At 39.3% G+C, this 24,210-nt stretch overlaps 1 protein-coding gene across 3 annotated transcripts; it reads left to right on the forward strand.

Annotated features, from left to right (window-relative positions):
• The first annotated feature begins 96 nt into the window (after window positions 1–96).
• On the forward strand, window positions 97–23,874 carry bcl2l11 (BCL2 like 11). Of its 3 annotated transcripts, XM_084390540.1 has the most exons (5): window positions 97–533; window positions 2,329–2,588; window positions 2,913–2,959; window positions 6,115–6,248; window positions 20,200–23,874. In XM_084390540.1, the coding sequence occupies exons 1-5, from the start codon at window positions 517–519 to the stop codon at window positions 20,267–20,269; spliced, it is 528 nt and encodes a 175-aa protein (XP_084246666.1). In that variant the 5' UTR covers window positions 97–516; the 3' UTR covers window positions 20,270–23,874. The 3 variants fall into 3 exon arrangements, with proteins under 3 accessions (XP_084246666.1, XP_084246665.1, XP_084246667.1); XM_084390539.1 differs by lacking the exon at window positions 2,913–2,959; XM_084390541.1 differs by lacking the exons at window positions 2,913–2,959; window positions 20,200–23,874 and adding an exon at window positions 7,300–8,100.
• Window positions 23,875–24,210: the final 336 nt, after the last annotated feature.

Here is a 24,210-nt window from a genome sequence, read left to right on the forward strand (position 1 = left end):
TTGCGAAAGAAGAACTATAGTGCTTTTGTTCTAGTTTAATCTAAAGTGTTTGTGTACATTTGGAGGCTGGAGCTTGTGATGTGATGAATCTGTGGGCTTGACCATTAGAAGCCCATCCCCCCAGTGGGCGTGGCTTGAGGCTACTCTGCTTCTACTGTGTATTCACTTCAGTAAATAGAGTTCAGAACAACTTGCAGCGCACAGCAGACGCACGAGACTGAGCCTTGGCGAGGAAGTGCACTTAAAACCGACCGAGACAAAAGACACACTCCAAAACAATCCTGTGGACAATTTACAAAAACAGGATCTTATATGACAACTGCTCCAAAGGAAGCAAAATCATCGAGAGTTTTAGAGGCATCGATTGTCTGAGATTGGAATTGTACTTTTTTTTCTTTAATAACTTTTTTTTTTTTTTTTTTTTTTTAATCTCTGGATATTTGTAAATTGACCCTTCGTTTTGTTGTCGTGTTCATCGTTAACACAATGCGCTAACGCGTTTATGCCTAAGCGGATATGTCTGACACGTCCAGGTGAGTTCATACTGGGGTATCGTTGAATGCCGGCTTTAAGGCAACTTTATTGCGCTTTTTTCTGCATAATTCAACAGTAAGATCGTCTTTCAAAAAGGACTATACGTTTTTAATATACGCGTCTTAACATTTGATCGCCGTGATTTAAAACCTCCCAAAATGGGTGAAATTGGGGTATTGCTTTGTTTATTTATCAAGTCCGCACTGCTTTATTATCCGCGATGAGGTTTTATTCTGGCGAAGCATAACGCACAAAACACTTAAGTTGCGCGCGGCGGCAAATGAAAAAAAGCGAAACTTCAGATGCGCGCTGTCTGGTCGCCTGTAGTGTCCAGCTAAACAATGTCTCAAAGACAACAAAAGTTGAGATGTAGTAGACGAGTCCACTCCCCTCAGTGGCCATTCCGTGTTGACATTTAGCCAGGCTGAATAATTCAACTGTGTTTTGCAATGGATAACGATAGGCACCTGTTTGCTTTGTTTTCTTTGCCGTTATCCACTCAAAATAAACGTGTAAATACGATAAAACCCGCGGTTGTTGTTAAAGCTCTATAGTTATACCCTACCTAGTACCTACTAAAGTAAAAGCTGTATTTATTCGCGTTTTACTTTCGAAATAAGCCTCGAAATGTTCCTGGCAGGAAAATATGGTAATTTGGAATGTGCTGTGCGATGCGTGTTTTTATTTACGATCGTGTTTCTTTCACGATCGTCTCAGTCTGTCGGTCTGTTTAGATTGATACTCGCATAAGTTTGCGCTATTGTCTGCTTGCCTGAACACTTGGAGGCGTCGACGCGCTCCTATTAATAGGAAACTTTTGTTTTGGTGCGCACGATATTGTTTCGCCGCCGCTCTATTTCGGTGAAAATAAATCGCGAAAAAACTCGTACAATAGCCTATACTGGCCGTAAAATACTGAGCATTACGGATCGCTGACAAGTGAAACTAAATAACAAATAAAGGCATCGCAATCTAGTTGCGTCAAACTCCCCCTCGTACAGTACAACATGCATTACTGTCAGTAAAATGCTGACTTTGCAGTTCGCTGACAAATGACATCAAAGCTAGAAATAAAGAAAACCGAAAAAAAAAAAAAATCGCGATCTAGTCGCGCGCGTGTTTAGATAGGACTCGCGCGTCTACTGAACAGACAGTAAAGTTTGCTTGGCTTCGTATCGGTATCAAGTAGTGACTGACAATTGCAAGAGCAACAAATATAGCGGTAAGTGACACAACAACAGCATGACAGGGAGTTTGTTCTATTTTGGCTTCTATTTGTTTTGTAGCCTCTTTTATACATGTGTCGCTGTTTTGTCATTGTTGCTGCTTCGATGTTTGTCCAAGCCGGCGTGACTGACAATGTTTACTTGGTTTACAGTGAGAACTCTACAGGGATGTGTTTTCATTTTAAAAAGCCAGACATAATAAACCTCTCTAGATAAGTTGGAAACAAAGAAAGATGAATGCGTGTACATTCCGCTACAGCGCGAGTTCGGAGTACAATTTCGAAGTGAAGTTACAGTTTCACACGATCGCTTCGCGCGTTATAGAGTTTTATCCCAAAAATGTAGACTGTTTTGCTGTAAGGAAGAAATAGGAAGTTGAAGTGGAGCTCGTTTGTGACGCACTTCACCGGGTTGCCACTTTATAGAGTTCGCTGCAAGCTAAGTTTTCAAACGCATGTTAATCCCCACGAAATAGACGGGAAATTCTAAGCCCCTTAACAACAACCCACACAATTCCTCTTCGAAACGCTTGCAAAAGACAGTAACGAGTGTTTTGTTTGTTCTGCAGAGAGCAAACGCTGCCCAATGACCCGGCCTCGCGGGGAATCGGAGAGAGCACCGGCGGCGAGCACTTTGACTTCCCTCAGCCGAGCGATGGGGACCCGTTAAGGGGAGGGATTTCCATGTCGAATAGTCACCAATCGAGGTCACAGATGTACAGAACCTTCTCCAGGTCCTCTAGTGGCTATTTTTCCGTCGACAGCGATTCTGTGCCAGGTTCCCCTCTAATGCCTAATATTTCCGAAGCGCAAGATGACCAAAATGATGGTAAGAGCCCCCTGACGAAAAAAAGGGCAACATTTTGTGATGTGTAAACGCAATACTGACGCCTGACGCGACGGATAGCGAGGCATTTTTTCAGTGGGTTAGTCCGTTAAGAATTTGATTATTGCAGATCTAAATATCAAAGCAGACGAGTGCATTTTCCCGCCCTGGTGTGACTGAGCATTCTACACGCGCGTTCTAAAATTTTGACAAAATGATTAATTATTTATGATTATTGATCATTTATGGGGCTTCAAGTAAAAAAAAGGACATTATTATATATTTGTATTATTATTATCTATTACCATTTCTGATTTTATTCCCTAGGACAAGGGACTATTTGGTTTTGGGACTATCATGGGGTCCGTGGACAGGTATATAAAACAGATTTTCCTTAAAAATATTTAAATTAGTTCAAATATCCCTGGATCTGTTAAGGTTAAAGGGTCAGTTCACCCAAAAAATGAAAATTCTGTCATCATTTACTCACCCTTATGTTGTCCCAAACCTGTATGGGTTTCTTTCTTCTGTTGGAACTAAAAAGAAGATATTTCGAAGAATGTTGCTGGTAACCAGACAGTTGACGGTAGCCATTGACTTCCATAGTAGAAAAAATAAAATAATAATACTATGGAAGTCAATGGCTACCATCAACTGTTTGATTGCCGACATTCTTTAAAATATATTATTTTGTGTTCAGCAGAAGAAAGAAATTCATACAGGTTTGGAACAACATAAGGGGTGAGTAAATGATGACAGAATTTTTTATTTCTGAGTGAACTATCCATTTAAGAAAAACCCTCACAATAAACAGTGAAAGATAGTACAAGTAAATGTGCATCAAAATATGAATATTGTCACAACTCACTGTTTATTAATGTAATCCATTTAAAAGCTTTGGATGTTTAACTTGGCTCTCAGTTTTCTACATTAGCACAGTGATAAGCATAGTGTTTCAATGCTTGGCAGTGCACTTGTCTTGAGAATCTCTTCCAGAAAGCATGATCTTCTCATTTTGAAGAAGGACATATCTGCCTAAAGCCAAGTCGGCTCATTTATCTTTGTGACAGCTTCTCTAAAAGGAATAATCTGAATTTCCTTTCTGTTAAGATAAAAAATGTCACTGCATTAGGAGGGTGTGTTAGTGCAAATAAGTGCACATGCATTCTGAAGTCTATACACTCCTGGGCAAAAACAAAGAAAAGGGCTAAATCAAAATATTTAGTGGTCTTTTAATGTTCTTAACCATTAATTCCAAATCACTGGTTAAGAAATCAGCAAGAATTGCACAAATACTGTAGATGAACTCTCAGACAGCTTTTTACAGGAGTCAGTATTGTTCCACTCAATGGTAATGGCTTCAAACAGTTCATGAAAAATGTCTCCCAGTTCGTTTGAGTTTAATATATGAGACCAAATATTCACGTATAGGGTTCAAATCTGGACTCTGACCGGGCCAAACCGTGAGCCTGATGGACTTGTTCTCAAGCCACTTCTTGGTTGTCTTTACAGTTTGGGCAGGAACATTGTCTCGTTGATCATTCCTCATTAGATAACAACTTTTCATTTGTGGGAAGCAAACCATTCTGCAATATTCTCCTCTACTTCAAAGCATTCAATTACTTTTCACAGTGAATGCATTTATTATTATATTCCTCAGCAGATTTTCAAAAACCCTGCTCTGGAGAATCACCGTGCAACTCATGATTCATTGTGATTCATCAATCCACACGCAACTTTCCATAATCTGCCAAAAACTTCATTCTGGCTTTTTGATTTTTCTCTGAGACAGCAATGGCTTTTTAAGTAATGCATTGTAGTTAAGACCATTAAAAGCTTAGTGTTTAGCCATTTTGGGCTTGGACTATTTTTGTGTGTGTGTTTGTGAAAGGCCTGCTTGGTCAATTCACAACATCTTGCAAACCCAATACACCTGAGACACATCTTCTCATAATGCCTCTGATGGAGTAAGCTGATTTGCCTGTTGTCTTCTTGTTTACCTTCACTGTCAACGAGGCCTCAATAAGGCAGTCAGAGAATCAGCCTTAGTGCACGCAGTCAAAATAGACTAGCCAGTCTTTTGTGAAGGCTAGACATGAGATCCAACCATCTCTGTTTTCCCTATTGAGAGCCAGGAGATATGAGATGGCGATAATTGTCTTCCTGTAGCCACTCTTAATGGCGAAGAGAAACAACAATAACTTATCAAGACTCTCATCTGTTGCTCGCTCGACAGGAGAGTTCCTCTACCAGTGGCTCTTGTTTATACCTTTAGCTGCTGCATTGTTTTGGCACAAGGTCTTGAATTTACACGCATGAACTTTGTGCCCTTTTTTGTGGACCTCTTGTGGGTCAGACGTGTTATGTTCGGTCCAAAAATAAATGAAGATGCCGTGATTAACGAAACCAGAATAGAGCATGCATTCAATTTGACTACTGCGATACTGATTTAGATCAAAATTTGTCCTCGTTTGAGATGTTGTTGCTGGCTCTGGGTAGTAATTTAAAGGCACAAGAGAATGAGGTGAAAGTGTTGACTAAAACTTAAAGTGATATTTAGATATTGTCTGGTTCAACTCGAACAGGTCTAGCGGAGTTGTGAAAGGAAATGAGTATCCAATGGTCCTAATATGATTGAGCATGAGAAATAACAGTCAAACGGCTTCTCGCTTGAGTCATAGCTGGAGATCAATTTGAGTTCAGGCAGAATTTGGGTGATATTAGTGTTTAGCCTCATAATAACCTCAGTCGTTCAGCTACTGTCTTACCACTGACAGAAGCTGTTGGCAAATGTTAAATCATGCTACTGGCCGTGGAAAAACTAAACCAGAGGTTGCAGAGGTGGTTGTTTGCATCAGAGGATGCCATGCAATATACGAGAGAAGGTGTTTGTTAGAAAAAAGTAGATTCTGTGCATTTTTTTGTTTTTGTAATCTTTAATCCAAATTTAGACAAATCATTCCTGTTGTATTGCAAAGAACTTTACATAAAAAATAAAACATTTATTTGTGTTAGACCTAGCTTTATTTTGGACATTGTTTTAAGTCAAAAGGGAACTTTCATTATAATATTTAGTTTTTAAATCCCTTTAAATGAAAAATAAAAGTATTTCGTGTTAAGTATATCAATGCATATAAAAATTTGTGATGTAAATTTTTGTTCGTATATATATATATATATGCCCGTTCACACCAACGACGATAACTAAAAAGATAACAAAAATTGATAGTTCTAAAAATCATTCTCAATATTAAAGAATAGCAGAGTTCACAACACAGCTATAACGATAACGGCACAGGGGAACAATATTGTCAGAACAATATCACTTTCAGAACGATTGTATCCAGCTGATGAACGATAAAAACATTGACAGCCAATCAGAATCCATCCTGCTGTAACGAGAGAAGTGCACGCTTAGAATATTGTGTACTGGTGTGGATGCTAATATAGTTATGCTAATATAGTTATCATTCTTGTTGTGTACAGGCCTTTAGAGTGTCTTAAACTTGCCTTTCGTTGTGTTCCTCAGAGGTATGGTTCGCCGAACATAGCCCTCAGCACGCGCAGATGGCAGATCCTGTTGGAGCCATGCGGCCAGAGACGACGGTCGCTCAGGAGCTGCGGCGCATCGGAGACGAGTTCAACCGCCTGTACTGTCAAGGGGTGGGTAATATTAAGGTCCTAGTGTGACACCGTAGGATCAAGCGCAGGAGATCGACGATGATGTCGAGTCAAGACACCTTTATTTATACTGCCCTTTACACAATACAGATCGTTTCAAAGCAGCTTTACAGTGACAACAGGAAAATGATGCATTTCGGCTGTTGTTCAGCCGAAGTCAGTTCAGTGTTGATTCAGTTCCGTTGTAAAAAAATCATCAATTATTAAACTAGTTCATTTCATCTATAAAGCAGTTCTGCAAAAAAATGATGTCATCTTCCAGTTCAGTTCAGTTCTCATGAGCCCCTTTCACACAGCGCGACGATCCCAGCAAATTGCCGGGAAATTGGCAGAACGCCTTCTGTGTGAACGCAAACACGACCCGGGAATGATGCCGGCATCGATGCCGGGTTGGGGACCTAGTAACATTACCGTGTTCAGTCCCGGAACGCGCGCTGTGTGAGCAAAAGCCGTAATAATGCCGTGTCGTAGTGATGACGCTGAAGCCGGGGTCGTTCGCCAGCTGTGAAACGGTACGTAAATGCGCAAGTTTATGATCGAATCAGAGCAAAAAATGCACAAGTGTGGTTTCTCATGAGAGAAATCGCAGCTCATCAGCAAACTAAAGACGCTGCTGAGACATTACATGTCACGTATGTCACGTGTCTTTACGGGATTTTTACGTGTTGTGTGTGAACGCACTCTCTGATTCCGGAAAATCACTGGCAGTGTGAATGAACCAAAATCGAACGAACCCGGGTCAAATCCCGTGTCACTTTATCCGTGTATTTTCCGGAATCTCTGTGTGAAAGGGGCTATACAGTCAGATCAATAATATTGTGGAATATTAAGTGTCCCCAACCAAGCAAGCCAGAGGAACCCAAACTCCGCAAGTGACAGAATGGAGAAATTTGGGAGAAACCAAGCTTCAGTTTTCCTCTGGCCAACGAACAAACACGGTGCGATTATGATTCGGACTGCATCACAAGTCAGAATTCAGATCAGGATCGGTAGCATTCAGATATTCATCCAGTTCCTTTTGCTTGAAGATCAGATTCATCACGCTGGTATGGAGCCGAAGCTGGCCATAGGGTCTGTGCGGAGGACCGGTCTGGTTCTTGTGGTCTCTGCTGAGGATCTGTGACGAGGGGATTGTCTAGTTGACAGGATCTCGGCTGACGTTCAGGGCTACGTTGGGGTCGTGTCTAGGTGCAGGTCCACATCTGATCTGGATATGGACCGGATCCGGCTGACTACGGTAACCTCAGGATAAGGATGAGACGGACAGACTTACATTAGCGTAGATGCCATTCTTCTTACGATGTAACAAGTACATCGGGTGTCGTAGGAAGAAGTGTTCCCGGTTCCGGCTGATTACAGTTACCTCGGGATAAACAAGACAGCGCAGATGCCATTCTTCTTACGATGTAACATCAGGTGTTGTAGGCAGTGTTCCAAGGTTCGGTTGACCTAATTTATGCAGCCTAGCAATCATTTAACTGATTTAAATCATATAAATTGATAGTATGACAGGTTAGAGAGATGTGTTTTTAGTCTAGATTTAAAAATGAAATATTTTCACTCACTAGAGAGTATCGATTTCACTCGCTTTGTCTGTCCAGGGGAGCCAGTTTGAGTTTGTGTTTTGGAAGCCGCCCCCTCTCATATCAGTTTCAATCAGGTGTTGCTGAGGGGAGCGCACATACGAAAGCAGAATCACAAGTCTCTGCAGATCAGGGCGTTAATGAGGGAAATGTTTACTCCACCGCTGTGAAGGGAGCTTTATTTTCATAACTTGTATTTCTTAATGTTGCATCACTCCAGCACCAGTCAAGAAATCAAGGTTCTTCATAGAGGATCAAGGCTCATATGGTGTTCACACTTTGTTTTTTGAACCCTTTGTCTTTCTTGATGCCATTGCCCATTACTAGACGACACAGGGTTTCTGCGGGTCTTAATTTGCCCTAACACAAATTAAGGACTTAAATCAGAGCAGAAAGTCTTAAATTCATAGTCATGGCATTCCTTCCTCAGTATTTTTGTCCTCTTTTTCAATACACATATCTATACTTCTTTGATACAATGACTTAGATGCTCATGTAAAATGAAGTCTTGAAAATTTGAACAAACTGAATTATTTATGCTTAAAACATAACAAAACTTGTCAACGAGTTATGCGAACTTTCTTTTGAATTAAGTTGATTTTTCTGAGCCCATTGGCATATTTGTTCTTGTTTTAATCATAAACTCGCTTCATTTTGATCAATTTCACAAAAACCAAGACTTCACATCTTATGTCATTTTGCATCTCCAGCAAATGCATCTATAGACAATTGCACTGGAAAACAAGAAAAATACTTAGAAAGAACAGCACTGTGATCAGATAAAGATACCGTAAAAGATATTTACATATTCTAGTGGTTGAGAGCAAAGGTTTTCAAGGGACTTTTTTGTAAAGTAATAGATATCTGTTGGAAGACTCTAAGGGTTTCTAATACAAATCATTGTGTTTCTCCCTAGACATTTACATTTAGAAAACATATTGCGTATTGTATTCCCTTCAGTTTATTCCTTAAATTTTCTTTACTTGATCTCAAAAAGGTCTTAAAAACCTGCAGAAACCCTGCTATACAAACAGTAGTAACTGTTATTAATTAAGGGATTTATAGTCCTTCTATGGAGTCCCACTTTTTCTTTCGGATATTTTATTAAAATTATATTTTATTAAACTTTTTTTTTTGTGTGTGTGTGTGTGAGAGAGGAGGAGGATGCCCATAAAAGGGATATGAAATTAGCTTTAGCAATACTTAAGTACACTTTTGTGTGTGAAAAATGTCCTTTGTCTGTTGCCAAAAGCGTAGCGATGTGTGAAGCACAGCTCACACAAAAGTCACCTTCAAACCAGTAGCTTTTTTGTTGGTCATCATGGCGATTTCGCGTGAACAACATGAACACGAGTTTTACCATCACGCTAAACTCTCAAAAGCACAGATTCATATTGAAATTTCAATCGCAGACCAACAGTAAATGTGATTGCACTTTATTATTCGCAATTTATTTACTACGCATTAATGAGCAATTAATACATTTTCTGATGTCATATAGATATGGCCTTGTTAGATAAGAAATTAATGTTTATACAAGTTGAAGTGCTGACTCATGTTACGATGTTATAAGTTGTGTAATGTATTCCTTATGCAAATATCGCCGCGCAAGTACAGAATGTCCACCTTTGATTATCTATATGAACATGCAAACACATGACGTTACTGGTTCTGATAAGATTCTGGTTTTTTAGGGGTTAAATCTGAGATAATTGATACCTCCGTTGAAGAGTTATAGCCTTTCACCTCTTTGACTCCAATACAGTATCATGCTTCCTGTTTGGGCAGCCGTCCAGTTGGACAAGGTTCTGTCTGGCAGTATTTGTGTTTATTATGTTGTGTCAGGCCTTAACTTATGATCGCTTCTTGGCTAGTTGTAGATGTACAAACTTCTTTGAGGATATTAAGTTGGTATGACTCTGGAAGAATAGTTTCTTGTAGTCGCTCTCTGTAGGAGTTTTGATTGAGGCTGTCTCTGTGAGCTCACTATGCAAATAGAAACTTATCTACCCTGGCTATCATTGTTTGATTATTGCTGCGTAAAATTACCTTAGTCATTGTTTAAGTGAGCAAGACCTGCAAACCTCTTGAAAGATTTATCTGTAGGCAAGAGTCCAGACGTGCTCATAAACCGCTCAACGCCACATTTATTAGTGGTGTTTGTTAAGGCAACAGTCACTATTTATTGCTCATACTTTGGATTGTATTTGAACTGAAGTCTAACAATAAGTTTTAGAGGTATGCAACAACATCTACTTCATGTTACCTTTATTTATTTTCTGAATGCATCACCATTTAAAAGTTTGGGGTCGGTATGATTCTTTTGAAAAGTCTGTTATGCATTTATTTGATCAAAAAATACACAATATTGTGACATTTTATTGCAATTTAAGTCAACTGTTTTCTTTTGTAATATATTTCAAAATATATTTTATTCCTGCGATGACAAAGCTGAATTTTCAGCATCCTTGCTGAATGAAAATATTAATTTCTTTCCTGCTAGTGTGAATGTGATTTGTTATTCATCTGATTGTTAAACTATGTCCAATGCTTCATTCTGCCGGTGGCAATTTTTTGTTGTTGTTATTTCTTCACTTAAAGTGATATCCTTCCAGAGCAATCGCATGACGTCAGCGAGAGATATTCTTATAGAATGTTGAGTGACACATTTACTGTAAACAAGTGCTCTTGATTCATCAGTGCGGGAGTGATTCATTGTTCCTGGATTTGTCATGTTTGCCCAGACACACCCTGTAGCCTTGTCAGAGGAGATCCCTGGGTTGTCGGACCCTAGAAGGCCCTTTAGCAAAAAAAGGGAGGTTCTACTCTGGAAAAAATATATTTTGCATTAAAATTTTCACGTTTTTGAATTAAGTTTGGCCAAAATAGTTCTTATTATAATGACTGTATGAATTCAGGTTCTTGAAAGAAGAAAAAGTTGAAATGTCTTGATTTTTTGTTGTTTTTTTGCGCTGGAGAGTATTTAAATGAATCATGCTAGGTGTTTTACTAAGGTTTGCGCTCGTCAATTTACTAATAATGCCATTATTTACCGCCCCATGTCTTAAACCAGATGCTAATTTGCGTTGCTCTTGGTAGATTGTGTTGGTCAGTATGGAAATGATCCGGCTGTCTTCTACAACTTGAATCAGAAATGTCTACTCTCATCTGCCTTTTTTTGGAATTGCGTTGTTTAGTAGCCTAAGTCTTATTTTAAAACCTGTTCAAGTCATCTTGAGGCCCCTTTGGAAGTACAGCAGCAGGTGTATGATTTTGGCTATTTTGTATGTTAAAAGCACGCGAAACTTTAAAGTAATCTTGAAGCAAAGTATAAGACGTTCATTCGAATATGAGACGCATTTAATGAATCACAACAAGCAGTCCTTACATTACAGGACTGTGTGCGTGACAACAGTGTTTCAGAAGAATCTCGGGAGGAGCAGAATTCATCCCAACCCCCCCTAAACCGCCCACTTCTGTTCAAGACTCAGACTAATAGCCCTGGTGGAGTTTCTAATAGGCCGAGGGGTCATCTGAAAAGAGAGAAGAAAAAAGAGGGACAGAGGGAGGGTTGCATGGCAGAGAGCTGTATGTGTGTCTGGGACAGCTCAGCTTCATTATGTTTACCCTGCGGTTAAGCTCTGGGCTCTAATTATGCAGCGGGTCAGTCTCCTCAGCGCCACAGAGACGCACTCGGGCCGAGCGAGAGTCGCTCACAGTCAGGGTCAGAGAGGAACCGGCCTGCCAGCATCTAAATGGAGGGGTTGGACTCCACACTTTTGTTTATTTCTCTTCTCATGCGTCTGTGATGTCACTTCAGGAGTTTGTTTTGACGCTCCTGTGTGTTCGTTTATTTATTTAGACCATGTTTGTTTGACATCTATAAAGCACATTTTGGAATGGATGATTGGAGAAACTATCAATGAACTGCAGTATTTCCATATTTCTGAAACTTCAGATTTAACAAAATTCCATGCAATCTTGGCTTGATGATAAACTGAATAAAATATGAATGGTTCTTGCCTGCGAGTTGCTTGGGTGTTGCTAAATGGCTGATAGAGTGTAACAAGTAAACTGTGATGTAGATCAGTGGTTCTCAAACTCTTTGACTCCAGCGTCCCCCCCTTTTCCACAACAATAGTTGAAGGCCCCAGTTTTTTTTTCATGATTTCCTGATAATGGATTTTAAGGCTGTGTTCACACTTGGCATGTTTGTTTTTGATTAAAACAAACTCTGGTGCGATTGCTCTGTTAGTGCGGTTCATTCGAATAAGTGTGAACGCTGCCATCTGTGCACCAAACAAGTGGATCGAGACGCTGAAAACATGGGTCTCGGCCCACTTACAAACAAACTCTGATGTGGATCGAATGAAATATGAATGCAACACGGACCAAAGACATGTAAACGAACCAAAAACAGGACATGATGTCACAAGATGTCACCCTAAACCGAGACAGAATGCTCACGCACACCTGTTTTTTCTCGTCATATAGTCGTGATGTTGCCCATCACAGTTCAGTACAGGCATCAGAACCGCGTCTCACCGCAGCAGATCTTTGTATGAGTGTGTGATGGAGGGATTCCTGCCGCTGTTTTGACTCCTGGTCTGAATACCCATAGACAGTATATAAACTGGACACAGCGACCCCCATAGGTTTCAATGGAGAAAAGTGAAGTCAATTAGAAGCTCTCACTTCCTGATGGCTGAGCATACTGCGCAGACTCAAACTGAGCTTGACGACGTAGATGTGACGTCTGTCTTCTAGTAGCTGTGCCAAGAGAAATCTGAATCATTCCCTTCCGAAACTTGCAGAGACGGAGAGTGTGAGTAGGAGCTGTCCATGAGCCAGGAGCAGGAGCAACTTTTGCTAAGTATTCTGATTAATTACTTTGTCATTTTGCCTCCACGTCCCCGCGATTGCGCGCGAGCTTCTCCTCCTGTCCATACGGTAATCTCTCTACTGTGCGACAGAGAGTCGTGTGGTTATGACGCAATCGTTAGCCAATTTTTACAAAAACTGCATCTACGGGGCCATAACGTAAGATACAAGGTAATGGAGCCTTTTATACATTTTCGTGTTTCTTTAGAAATAAATAATGGACAAATGGAGTCTTTAAACGCCTCAGATGTAAAGTTATTCGCTGTCAAAGTGACGCCAAAATGAATGGTCAATGGAATGCTAACAGCAGGTGATGGTCCGCTAATCAATGGCGGTGCCCGGGGAAGCTTCAATATTTTATGAAACCCTGCCCCCCTGTGAATACCATCATATGTAGGCTACGCATGCTATGCTACGCTACGCATGCTATAAAAGCCATTTTTTTTTAGATCTTTTAGATTCAGTGTCAAAAATGACAGTGTGAATGCTAAGCGAACCAGGACTAAATGTTTTATTTCGATTTCTTGGTCCAGACCAAATGAACCAAGAGAACTGAAAATAAATTTTACTCACGATTTCTAAAACATTTTAGAACTTAAAATCTAGAATAACTAGAAAAATGTGTATTCACACTATAAACTGCCCATGGAGTTATTAGTTGTATTGATTAAATTTGACAGGTCTTGTCAATCACTTTGAAAAGTAATATCACACCTCTTCTATTCAAAAAGCAATTCAGTCAGTACGAGTTATGTGTCTAATAACATCTGATACTTACTATTAGGGCTTTATTCAAATATTTAACACTAAGAGGAATATTAATAATAATGCATGCCACTAATAAAAACTAAATTAAGAAAGCATGAGCAATCAAATCTCTTTTTGGCAGTCTTGTTTATTAAATGCAGCGGCGCAAGAAACCCGTGTGAGCTTTCAGTTCGAGTTCCTCTCATAAATAGAAACATAATCAAAAACTTCAGCTGGGATTTGTTGGAGACCCTATAATTGTCCTCGATGTGCAGTGTTATAAAGTCTGTTTCCAGATCGTTCCCTCTCCTCAGCACTTCTCCAGGGTTGGCTCTCGGCACACCAGCACCGATTGAGGAGTGCTAGTGTGACATGCTAGCACTCTGTTAGTAAGCAGCGCTCTAATGCAGAGCAGATGTCTGGCCACAGAGCGCGCTTGTTGTTCCAGCCCCGCTAATGTCTGCATCTCGCCCTGCAAAATCGCACATGACGGACCTTTGTCAGCTCTTTGCATCAATGCTCTTTTGTTGCAAGCCTCTTCCCTGGAGAAATGGAACAGTCTAGTGCATTGTAGCTGATAAAGTTTCTATTGAGTCATGCGGCTACCTCTCAGGAGATGATTGCATGCGTTTATGTCCGAGCATGCTGCAAACTTACTGTCTCCCTGAGGGTTTGTGCTGTGTGAGTGACTACCAGTAAGTCAGAAGAAACTCGACTGTCCCTCCTGAAACGAGTCATTGTGATGCTTCAATTGACCTTAAGGCCTGCTCACACCAAGTCGGCATGAAACGGAAGGTGCGATAGTCGTTTCTTCTCTACAAGAACAGGGAAGAATGTAGGACGGGACTTGGTTTTGTCCATGGGGAGTCGATTAGATAGTTGTGGTTTGCTATTGGTCGGTCTCATGTGAGTGACAGGTTGACCCGCCCTTTTTTCCAATACAATAAAAACACAGCCGATCATAAATCCACCTGATTTTAAAGAGCTCGAGCAATTTGAAGCAGCAGATGATAAAACTGCAGAGCACATTTATAATAAACAGAATGTTATTGTCTGCTGGTGTGGACGCTAATCTAGTTATCTTTATAGTTATCGTTCTTGGTGTGACCGGGCCTTTAGTCAGGATAGACGTTATATTTAATATGATGTGGATGAAAATTATCGTGCAAGTACAGTGCATTTAATATGTTGTGCACTTGGGTGCTAAATTAAAAATTAAAACTCCGGAAGACGTTTTAGGATGTGAATTAGATGCAATTTTTAGAAAGTCAGATGATGTAAAACTGCTTCCAGTTATTGTGCCCTGAGGAATCAAGACCAGTAACATGCATTGCAAGTATTATTATATGATTTTTAATGTACATTTTGTAATAAGATCCCATTTGTTAACATTACATTTAGTTGGCAATACATTTGTTGCAGTATTTATAAAAATGCATTGTTAGTCCATGTTAGCTCAGGTCCGTTACATAATATTAACATACAACTTTGGATTTTAAGATAGTAAATGTTTAAATTAACATGAACTAAGATCAAATAAATCCTGCTGTTCATGTTGTTGTTAACAAATGGAACCTTATTGTAAAGTTTTGATTTGTGATGTCCCATAATTCTCCTTCTCCTGCATCTGTTTGCACTTTTCCCTATTGTTTTTATTGCATACACTGATTCTATAAATATATATCCCATCTTACAACTTGACAGTGCAACTGCAGGCTGACATGCAGCTAATTAGGTGTAGTTTCTTTGTTCTCTATGGTTTTCTATTTCGTGAGTTTGTCACATGCTATTCCTCCACGTAAACTGAAAGCACATGCGCTTGTGTTGTATTACATTGGTTTTTACCAGCTCTGGCAATAGCGGAGCAGCCATCTGTGAATGCATTAGCAGCTCGCTAGTCTGTGAGGATTGTTTTGCTGTGCTCTGGCTTTGTTGAGTTGTGGCAGCTCTGTTTTTCTTGCATGTGGTCACCGGGTTTATTGCCACGCCAGACTCCTTTGTCCATGCGAGATGAGTCAGGGATGCCACTCTTTTACTCTCGTACGGTCTCCCTGTTTGCCCCCCCCCCTGTCCCACTACAGATAGCAAACTAGATAAACACCCATCTTTTGTGTCAAGATTGTTTTTAAAGCTAACAGTGACGAATTGATCCCAGATGGAGGAGACGAGCGCCGATCTGTGTCGACTCAAACCAGGCTGAAATAGTAAATAAGTCTGTGTTTTTCCGCTGCGGCGCATAAGCTAATTGTGCTTGATTAGAGGGATGCGCCCCTGTCATTTTACTCGATCTGCAGTGTCACGCTGGTTTTGAAGACGCGCTTACCACATCACAACCAAGAGCCTTTTCTTGACCTGCTTGTGTTGTGCATGCAAAACTGCTCTTTCGTAACAACAATACGAACGGTTATGTAAACTAGTGATAGACCAATATGATGGCATTTGGCTGTTTGAGGATGTTCATATTGGCTGATATCTGTGTGCAGGTAACCCTTTCACACTTAAGTTTATAATATTCTAGCTGAGCCCTTGGCGTGAGTTTTTTTCCAAGTATGCATGTTAATCGCACTACAGCTGGCCTATGCATTGTGCGCTTGATATGCACAACTTATATTGTGCAATGAGAGTCCTACTCTCTTGTTATCACTAATTGCCATTAAAAAACTATTACAGTAAACGTAGCATTTCAGATAAAATTTCCTTCAGGTTTAAAATGCGGTACAGCTTCCTCTCTGAAATGCCCTTTGAATTTGGTTAAACTAAACTCAATGACCTCAGGAGTTGTTTTGTTGTGGAAGTCGTTGAATTGCATGGTTTAGCGTTGACTCGCGTTCAAGTTGAAAGTCAAGTGAAAATATTCAGCAACGGTAAACTAGTGATAGACGAATAAATATGACGGCATTTGGCTGTTTGAGGATGTTCATATTGGCTGATATCTGTGTGCAGTTAACCCTTTCACACTTAAGTTTATAATATTCTAGCCCTTGGCGTGAGTTTTTAGGCGTTATTTTAGAATGCATCGCCTTATTATTTTCATGGCGCGACACATGACACACTGCTGTATGACTAATACGTTGGTTTTATTGAATTTTTCCTCTTTATTCAAAGTATTCACTAACTTGTTAACTGTATTGTGACATTTCTGATATTCTGATGTTCAAATATGTGTTAAGTAAATGTATTTTGCCATTTAAACATCTTGATCATGTCGGTGGGATTTATAATTGGCAATAGGCAATGCAAATTCAACCACTTCTCCTGAAAGATATGAAAGTAAATGGCCTGTGAAATAGGAGAAGAATAGAGTAAACTTTATAGTTACCTACAGAGTGTGTATCTGATTTAAATAAAACACATTGAAAGGATCATTATTGCCACTTCCATCGACATTAGTGAGTGTTTTTACAAGTACTTGTGTGAATTTTAATGTCTGAAAAATAAACTTTATATGGTTGAAAACAATTAACAATCTAGACACAATCTAGATCTAGATGGCTCGGTGCCAGCCAAAGTGCAAAAGCAGATTTGAATTTAAATTTAGCAGTTGATCACATGACACACTGAACATTCTAATCACACTGGTGTGATCCGGTGGTGTGTGTGTCAAAGGGTTAATAGAAGCATTAAATCTCCCTCCAAATTTAAAAATGGAAAGTTCAAACTCTGATTCCTAATTGGTTGATTCAATAATATGTCCTTTTAGATGTCAAGTGCGTGCTTTTAATTTTGATTGAAATTGTGCCAGTGGTTTTTTGCAAATGCGGACTAAGGCTATGCTACACTAATCCAGACATCTCTCTTTCCACATTTTGGCCTTTCGTCCAGTGTTTGCATCCTGTGAACATTTAGCTTTTCCCCCCTCAACCAAGTGGATAAATTTGAAAGTGACATTTCTGTGTTGTTGTGTGGACTGTGAAAAGGGAGGTATTAGAAAATACGAACAGTAAGCGGTAAGATATTTTGCTTATAAAATGATTGTGCCAGATAATAAGATATTTTGCTTATAAAATGATTGTGCCAGATAAACAGTGTGAGAATTTTATGTCTGGTCTCTTAAGTATCATCTCAGTGAGTTTTTATTACGATTTATGCATGCGCAGTTAGATGATTTAAGCGTTTTCCAATGCATCAGTGTGGACGAGAAACTTTTGGAAAGCACTTGAAACGCTAGTGTGAACAGAGAGCTTTTGAAATGAAAACGCCAATGTATCCAGATTAATGTAGACATAGCCTAACAGACCTATAATGTAATAGTAGCTCAGCTTCTTTTAGCAAGTATGCATGTTAATCGCACTACAGGTGCGCTTGATATGCACAACTTATATTGTGCAATGACAGTCCTACTCTCGTTATCACTAATCGCCATTAAAAAACCCATTACGTTAACCGTAGTATTTCAGATTAAATTTCCTTCAGGTTTAAAATGCGGTACAGCTTCCTCTCTGAAATGCCCTTTGAATTTGGTTCAACTAAACTCAATGACCTCATGAGTTGTTTTGTTGTGGAAGTCGTTGAATTGCATGGTTTAGCATTGACTCACGTTCAAGTTGAAAGTCAAGTGAAAATATTCAGCATTTGAAACAAGTCTTTCTCTTTGAAGTACATTCAGTTTGAGAGCTGCAGTCACTGTACTGACTCATGATTCTCTTGTATAACCACACACACACACACACACTCTCTCACAGACATGCACATGCACACGCACACACACACACAGAGTGAAATCTTCCTCCATTTCAGTCCACTTCCTCCTCACCTGTTTCCTCTGGCTGAATACACAATCCCTCCTTGGGCACGTTGTGATTTTTGGCAGGGCTTTTACTGAATTAAAAGGTTTTTTTCCACTCTCTGCATTTGTTTGTAAAGAAAGTGTTTTATGACAGGGGCTGATTTAGACCACATGCTGCAGGCCCATTGTATTCATAGACACACACCTGCCTTGATTTAGCGATTTAATTAATGTACGTGTGTGCGATAGCAAAGGGAATCTAAAATGGGTTAAAAATGGGCCATATTTTACCCCAAAGCCAGAAGAAATTATATTATGCATGTATTTTTTTTTGTATAAATATAACAGAAAATAAATATCTAAAATAATATTAAGATAACATTTATATATTTTAGTTTATATTAATATAAAATTCATTATATATATATATTATTTATTATTTAAAAAAATTTTTTTCAAAAATGCGTAGATTGCAGTGGAAAGTTTTAAGACATGCTTTTTTTGTGGGTCGGTAAATAATGGCGCAAATAACAGTAAATTGACAAGCGCAAACCTTAGTAAATCACCTTGAATGATTCATTTAAATGCTCTCCTCCCATAAATTGTTTCATCTAAAACATTGAAATATTTTTCTTTGGATTGTGGGGTGAAATACCACAGACATGTTTTTTATGAGATTCTCCCAGTTTTGAGATCGTTGGGTCTGTAGATTATTATCCTGGAGGTGAGGGGAGACGCCCAGGCCTGGTGTTTTTCATCCTCCTTTCATTCTCTACAGGAAAGGCTTTTTTTCTCCTCAGTTTTTCAGACTTGTAGAGTGTGTTTCCTCACGAGTTCCTGCCAGTCTCCTGGGGGAAATGCCCCCGCTGCTTATCGCAGTCATTCAGCACGCCGGGTGAACGCGAGTGCTGAGATACGGGCCAAAAAGAGGCCACCTGGTTCAGGTCAACCGCTGCCAAATCTAACTCGACTCAGAGCTCACCGGATAACCTGTCAGCTGCTAGTTCCTGTATTGCATTTGTTGTAGATCTCATCGCCGTAAAGAGACTGTAAATCCTTCAAAGCATCAAGGTCTCAACATGGTATTTTATGTGTCAACATGGTGCACAGTGTCTCGATATAAGCTGAAGGACTTACCTGGGCGGCTCTTAACCGTAAAGATTAGCAGATATGAGTCAGAATTATTTCAATGTGCGTACGTGCACTGATATGCATGTGCCTGTATCTACATTAGGCACGGGTCAGCTAGTCAGGTAAACTTGGAGCATTTAGCATTGCGATCTAAAATCAGCCCCTTTGCTAAAAATGATTTTAGCATTTACCAAATGTGTTGAATTTACAGGATAGATGCAACATCAAGAGTTAGTGTACTATACTTCCAGCATGCCAATTTAGCAACATCACAGATATTAAAACACCACTTTTATAAAAATACCAACAAATGCAATAGAGCGCTGCAGTTTCCAACCCGGTTTCCCTCGACAAAAACCCAATAGGATTTTTCCATTGGCTTTTGGATTATTGCAAACGTTTTTGATTCTTACACATTTTGTTCATCATGATAGTCTTCACAAATGACACAATCGGCAAAAGCGAAAAGCTAAACATAGGCTATAAACGAACTACACAAACCTGAAAGTTTGCAAGAGCACAATTATAAACACAACGAGGCTGTGAAAGCGAACTAGTGAGTAGTTGAGTTTACCTGCCTTTTTCAAGACACGTAAAAGCTGATTTTACTGATCAGACGTATTACTGATGTATTTTATGTCATAGAATAAAACATGAAAATATCTTGATCTTGTGTTCACCACAGGCCTTATTTTAGACGTATAACCAAAAACCCATTATAAAAAAACAACACTGACTTCAGGACGATGGAACCGGAAATGCTAAAATGCTAGTCTCTATTCTGATTTGCAATTTGTCTATTTGAAGATATGTACTATTCCTCTGATTCTCATTTAAATACCTTGTTTCTCTTTCATCCTAACAGCGTGGTCCGGGCGGGAACAACGTGGCCCAGCTGCACCCTCCCAATGACCACATCATCGTTATGTGGATGAACGACCTGATCGGACGTCTAGTACAGTTTTTCCTGCGAAGAAGATGATTGACACATTGAATGCCCAGCAGCAAACGTGTAGCAGCGTACAACCCCCCCCCCCCCCCCCCCCCCCCCCCCCCCCCGACTGTATATATATGTACATAATAAGGGATAACAGCAGTGCTGCTCTTCCACAACCTCTCCGGGTTTCGGCGTACAGCTTTGGACCTGTCGGGATGTGTGCAGATCTGGACGGATATATTAATTGGGAACCCTCGGCCATCCATAGACTGACTCACAGCAGAGTTTCCTGCGTTCACATGGAAAGCTGAGCCATTAGATGCTGTGTTGACAAGACTTAAACGTGGAGGTTTTTGTTACACATAAACCTCATACGTAGTGTGGAAACCGTGCCTTCATTGCCTGTTCGCCCTTGACATGTCTCTCCTTTATTGTCTTTTACCTTGTCTTTTTTCTTCATGGCTTTTATATTTATTTTTCACTGTATTTAATTTGTACATCTTTGTTTTTATTTTCATGAACGTGGACGTTAGTCGGTCAAGCGTGGACATTATTGGTTCCGTAACGTGTTCATTGGCTCCAAATTTGCACTTGCGTTTGGTCTGCGTAGTCTATACAAATCAGATTAAATATGATATAATAATCCCATAACAGAAAATTTAATTTGAGATTTGAGAAAACATGACCGAAAAAAATCAACAAGATTTTACCTATTTAGTCAAAAACCACTTGCACGATGAATTAACTTTAGCCAGTCTTTTGTGGATTTGACATTGGCTTCCTAGTTAAGAATACATCTTTACTTTGAAGCCAAATAATGAAAGGCCTTTTCACATGACTCGTGTCAACAATTCCTAAAAAACTGAAGTCTATGAAGCACCAAGTTACCGCATTATCTCTTGCTGCTTTCCATGCAGATTTAGCATCGTAAGTTAGTACAAGGGGGAGGGACAAATTATTGGCTCATGAATATTAATTATGTGATATGACATTCACTCAGTAGTCCATACTGTTTTGCTTAAAGGCAGACATTGGCAAGTAAGCACTACTAAAAGTTACAGTTTAGCTGCTACTTCCCATCTAAGTGCATTGCTGCTGACGCAACCATTTGGAAGAAACCTCTGCTATAATTTTGCACTGGAGCAAAGAAAAAATGACAAAAATGACAAAAATATTATTTTCCAAGAGGGCGCAACCTTAAAGTGCGGTTGCATTTACCATTGCCCAGTCATTTCAATAGGAAACCACATGTTCGGGAGTTTCGTGCAAGGACGAAATAGTTGGTCATACAAATTCACTGCTTTGACTGACAGAAAGCTGCTTGGTTCGAAAGTGAATTCTCTGTAAGCAACACTATTAACAATAGACATTTTGCTAACGTAACCGCACCTATAGGTATACCCATTGATACGTCCTTGCCTATAATGTAATATTCAAATTTCAAACAATTTCAACTCTAACCCTTTTTGCAGCTGACCTTTGCATCTTGAGCCGTAACGTTTTGTGAATATACGTTTTGCATGTAATTTTCCGGTTACAGGCTCAAATATGCATCAAGCCTTTTGTTTACTTTCACTATTTTCCGCTTTGCCAGTACTCTGTCTGCAATGCTTTTCATGCAAAGGTCAAAGTGTCGCATTACAATAGTGTTTAGAGAGGAGTCATGTGAAAAGGTCTGACAAACATCTTCAGGTACTAGACCAGTATATTAATTATTTTATGTAAGTGAATACCAGTAAAAAATAAATCTCATTTGACAGGCAAAGGTAGTGAGTATGTGTAACTAACATGGACGTTTTTGTTATTTTAACGTTGGAAACATTCCACATTTGGTATTTACGTTTTGTTAGATTGGAAATTAGAAATGGGAAACAAGAGCAAAAGTTTCCATTAATGTTCCAACAGATTGTGCTTATGCCTTGTGAATCTAGTTTAGGTCAAGGGGTTATGTGGATTTTATCGTTTAGTCATTTGATGTTCTCCCAAAGTGATCATGCACGTAAAAAAAAAAAAAAAAAAAAAAAATGCATTGAAGTGCCTTGTTCAAGAGCGCAATGGTGATAAAGCAGGATTTTTTTATTACACCAAACTTGGGAATGAATGTGCAACCCTTACACCGTGTCCTAACCAGACGCGATGCGATAAGATTCCAGCGACAAATAATTTGTCTGTCCACACTAGACGCGACGCGACTGCGAGATGCGTTAAAATCAATCAAAACCCACAGCCAATCAGAACAGCGTGTGGGCGGAGTCTCGCGTAATCTTGACGGCACTCGCAAGAAAATGACTAAATAGCTACATAATCAAATTTACAAATATTACACCATTTAAACATTAAAAATACATAGGCTACTGAGTTACTAAAACAATCTTTGTCAAAGAATAGGCTACACTGTTTGTTCACAGTTTGAACGTTCTTGTTTCCATTTGTTTAATTTCAAGATCTGAGGTGAATTATCCATTGATGCTTTTACAGCTACAAAGCTGGAGCACTAAATGATATTCAAAGTCACATTACACGCTTTAAACATTAAATAAAGCACATAAACAGTACCTGAGATTATCATTGCCACACTTTGTGTTTGTTGTTCCAGTGCGACGTCGCAGAAAAATAGAAACCGTTTCTAAAAGACAATCGTCGCGTGTCGCCGTCGCGGCTGGTTAGGACACGGTGTGCTAGTTAATTGCCCATATCCACTAGTCGTGCACACATTACAATCACTGTTCAACACCCGCCTTACCCCGCGTCTTACAAACTGGCTTGTCTAATTGGCCTTTAACCAGCCTCAGGGACTAAGGGAAATACACCTGTGTAGATTTCTTGAACAAACCGGTCTTCCATCTTTACTTCAGCTTACTGGTTCTTCTCCTGGCTTTACTTTTTTTTTTTTATACCATTGTCCCAGTATTCCAGTAATCAATGCACAAGGCTCAGGACGAGTCGTCAAGTATGTTGGTGTAATAATGATGTATTTTTAGATGCAAAGAATTAAGTAAATATGAACTGATGTGTTGACTACCAACCATGAAAGGTATTGCTGAAAGTTTAAGAAATAAATATATAAGGTGTGTGTAAAAAATCTGTCGGTTAGATATTCCACTTGGCCCTGTTATCATATGAATTTGTTTGTATATCAGTTAGATTGTTTCTCTTTGCCAAAATGATAATGTTTAGCTTGTCTACCGTTCCAGGTTTACCACTCAAACCAAAGACCTCGTTTTTCAATGCTATTGTGCGTTGTGTCATGTTCCACGTTTTCGTTCTCTGCCTTTGCTGAAGGATTCTATCAGCATTCCCGTTCTTTAGCCCTCTAAGAACAAACCTTTTTTTTTTTCTGAGGGAAATCCATGGATTTCAGGCCAACCTGTGTATTTCTCACTGGACCTCTGACTGAGTCTCTTCAGTCCTGTTGCACTGAACACCCGCATTGCCCGATCTGACGCCACCCAGGACCCAGTACATTTGTAGCACAATGATAATTTTTTTGTTTGTTTGTTTGTTTGTTTGTTAAATGTATCTTTTTGTATTTTGCACTGAAATTTTCTGTGCTAATTTGTGCAATACAGCTGTAAATAAAAGCCGCTTTTTTCAACTTTCTAAGTACAGACTCAGTCTCTTTTAATAAGCATTAATAAAAATGGATGGACTAAGTATTTCATTGATTCTCTGCAAGAAAACAAAGTTGGATCAACATAAAACGCAAATCTCAGGGAGAGAAAATTAGGTAATTTTAGTATCAACTAAAATGAATCCATTATAAAATTGTGAAACTGAAATTTTCCATACACTGCAAAGGATTGCAGAGCAAAATAAGTAGAAATACACTTTAAATGAAATGGAAGATTAAGTTAGCAATGCTGTGATAAATGAATCAGTATGTACATGAATAAACATAAGCAGATCTAGTAAAAAAAATAGTATGTAACTAGTATAAAA

This window comes from Rutilus rutilus, assembly GCF_951802725.1.
Source record: "Rutilus rutilus genome assembly, chromosome: 20".
Taxonomy (NCBI): domain Eukaryota; kingdom Metazoa; phylum Chordata; class Actinopteri; order Cypriniformes; family Leuciscidae; genus Rutilus; species Rutilus rutilus.

Bases quoted from the DNA above. Each gene is read 5' to 3' on its own strand.
- bcl2l11 (XM_084390540.1), top strand. The intron at 2,589-2,912 runs GTAAGAGCCCCC...TTTATTCCCTAG, and splicing joins GCAAGATGACCAAAATGATG to GACAAGGGACTATTTGGTTT. The intron at 6,249-20,199 runs GTGGGTAATATT...TCATCCTAACAG, and splicing joins ACCGCCTGTACTGTCAAGGG to CGTGGTCCGGGCGGGAACAA.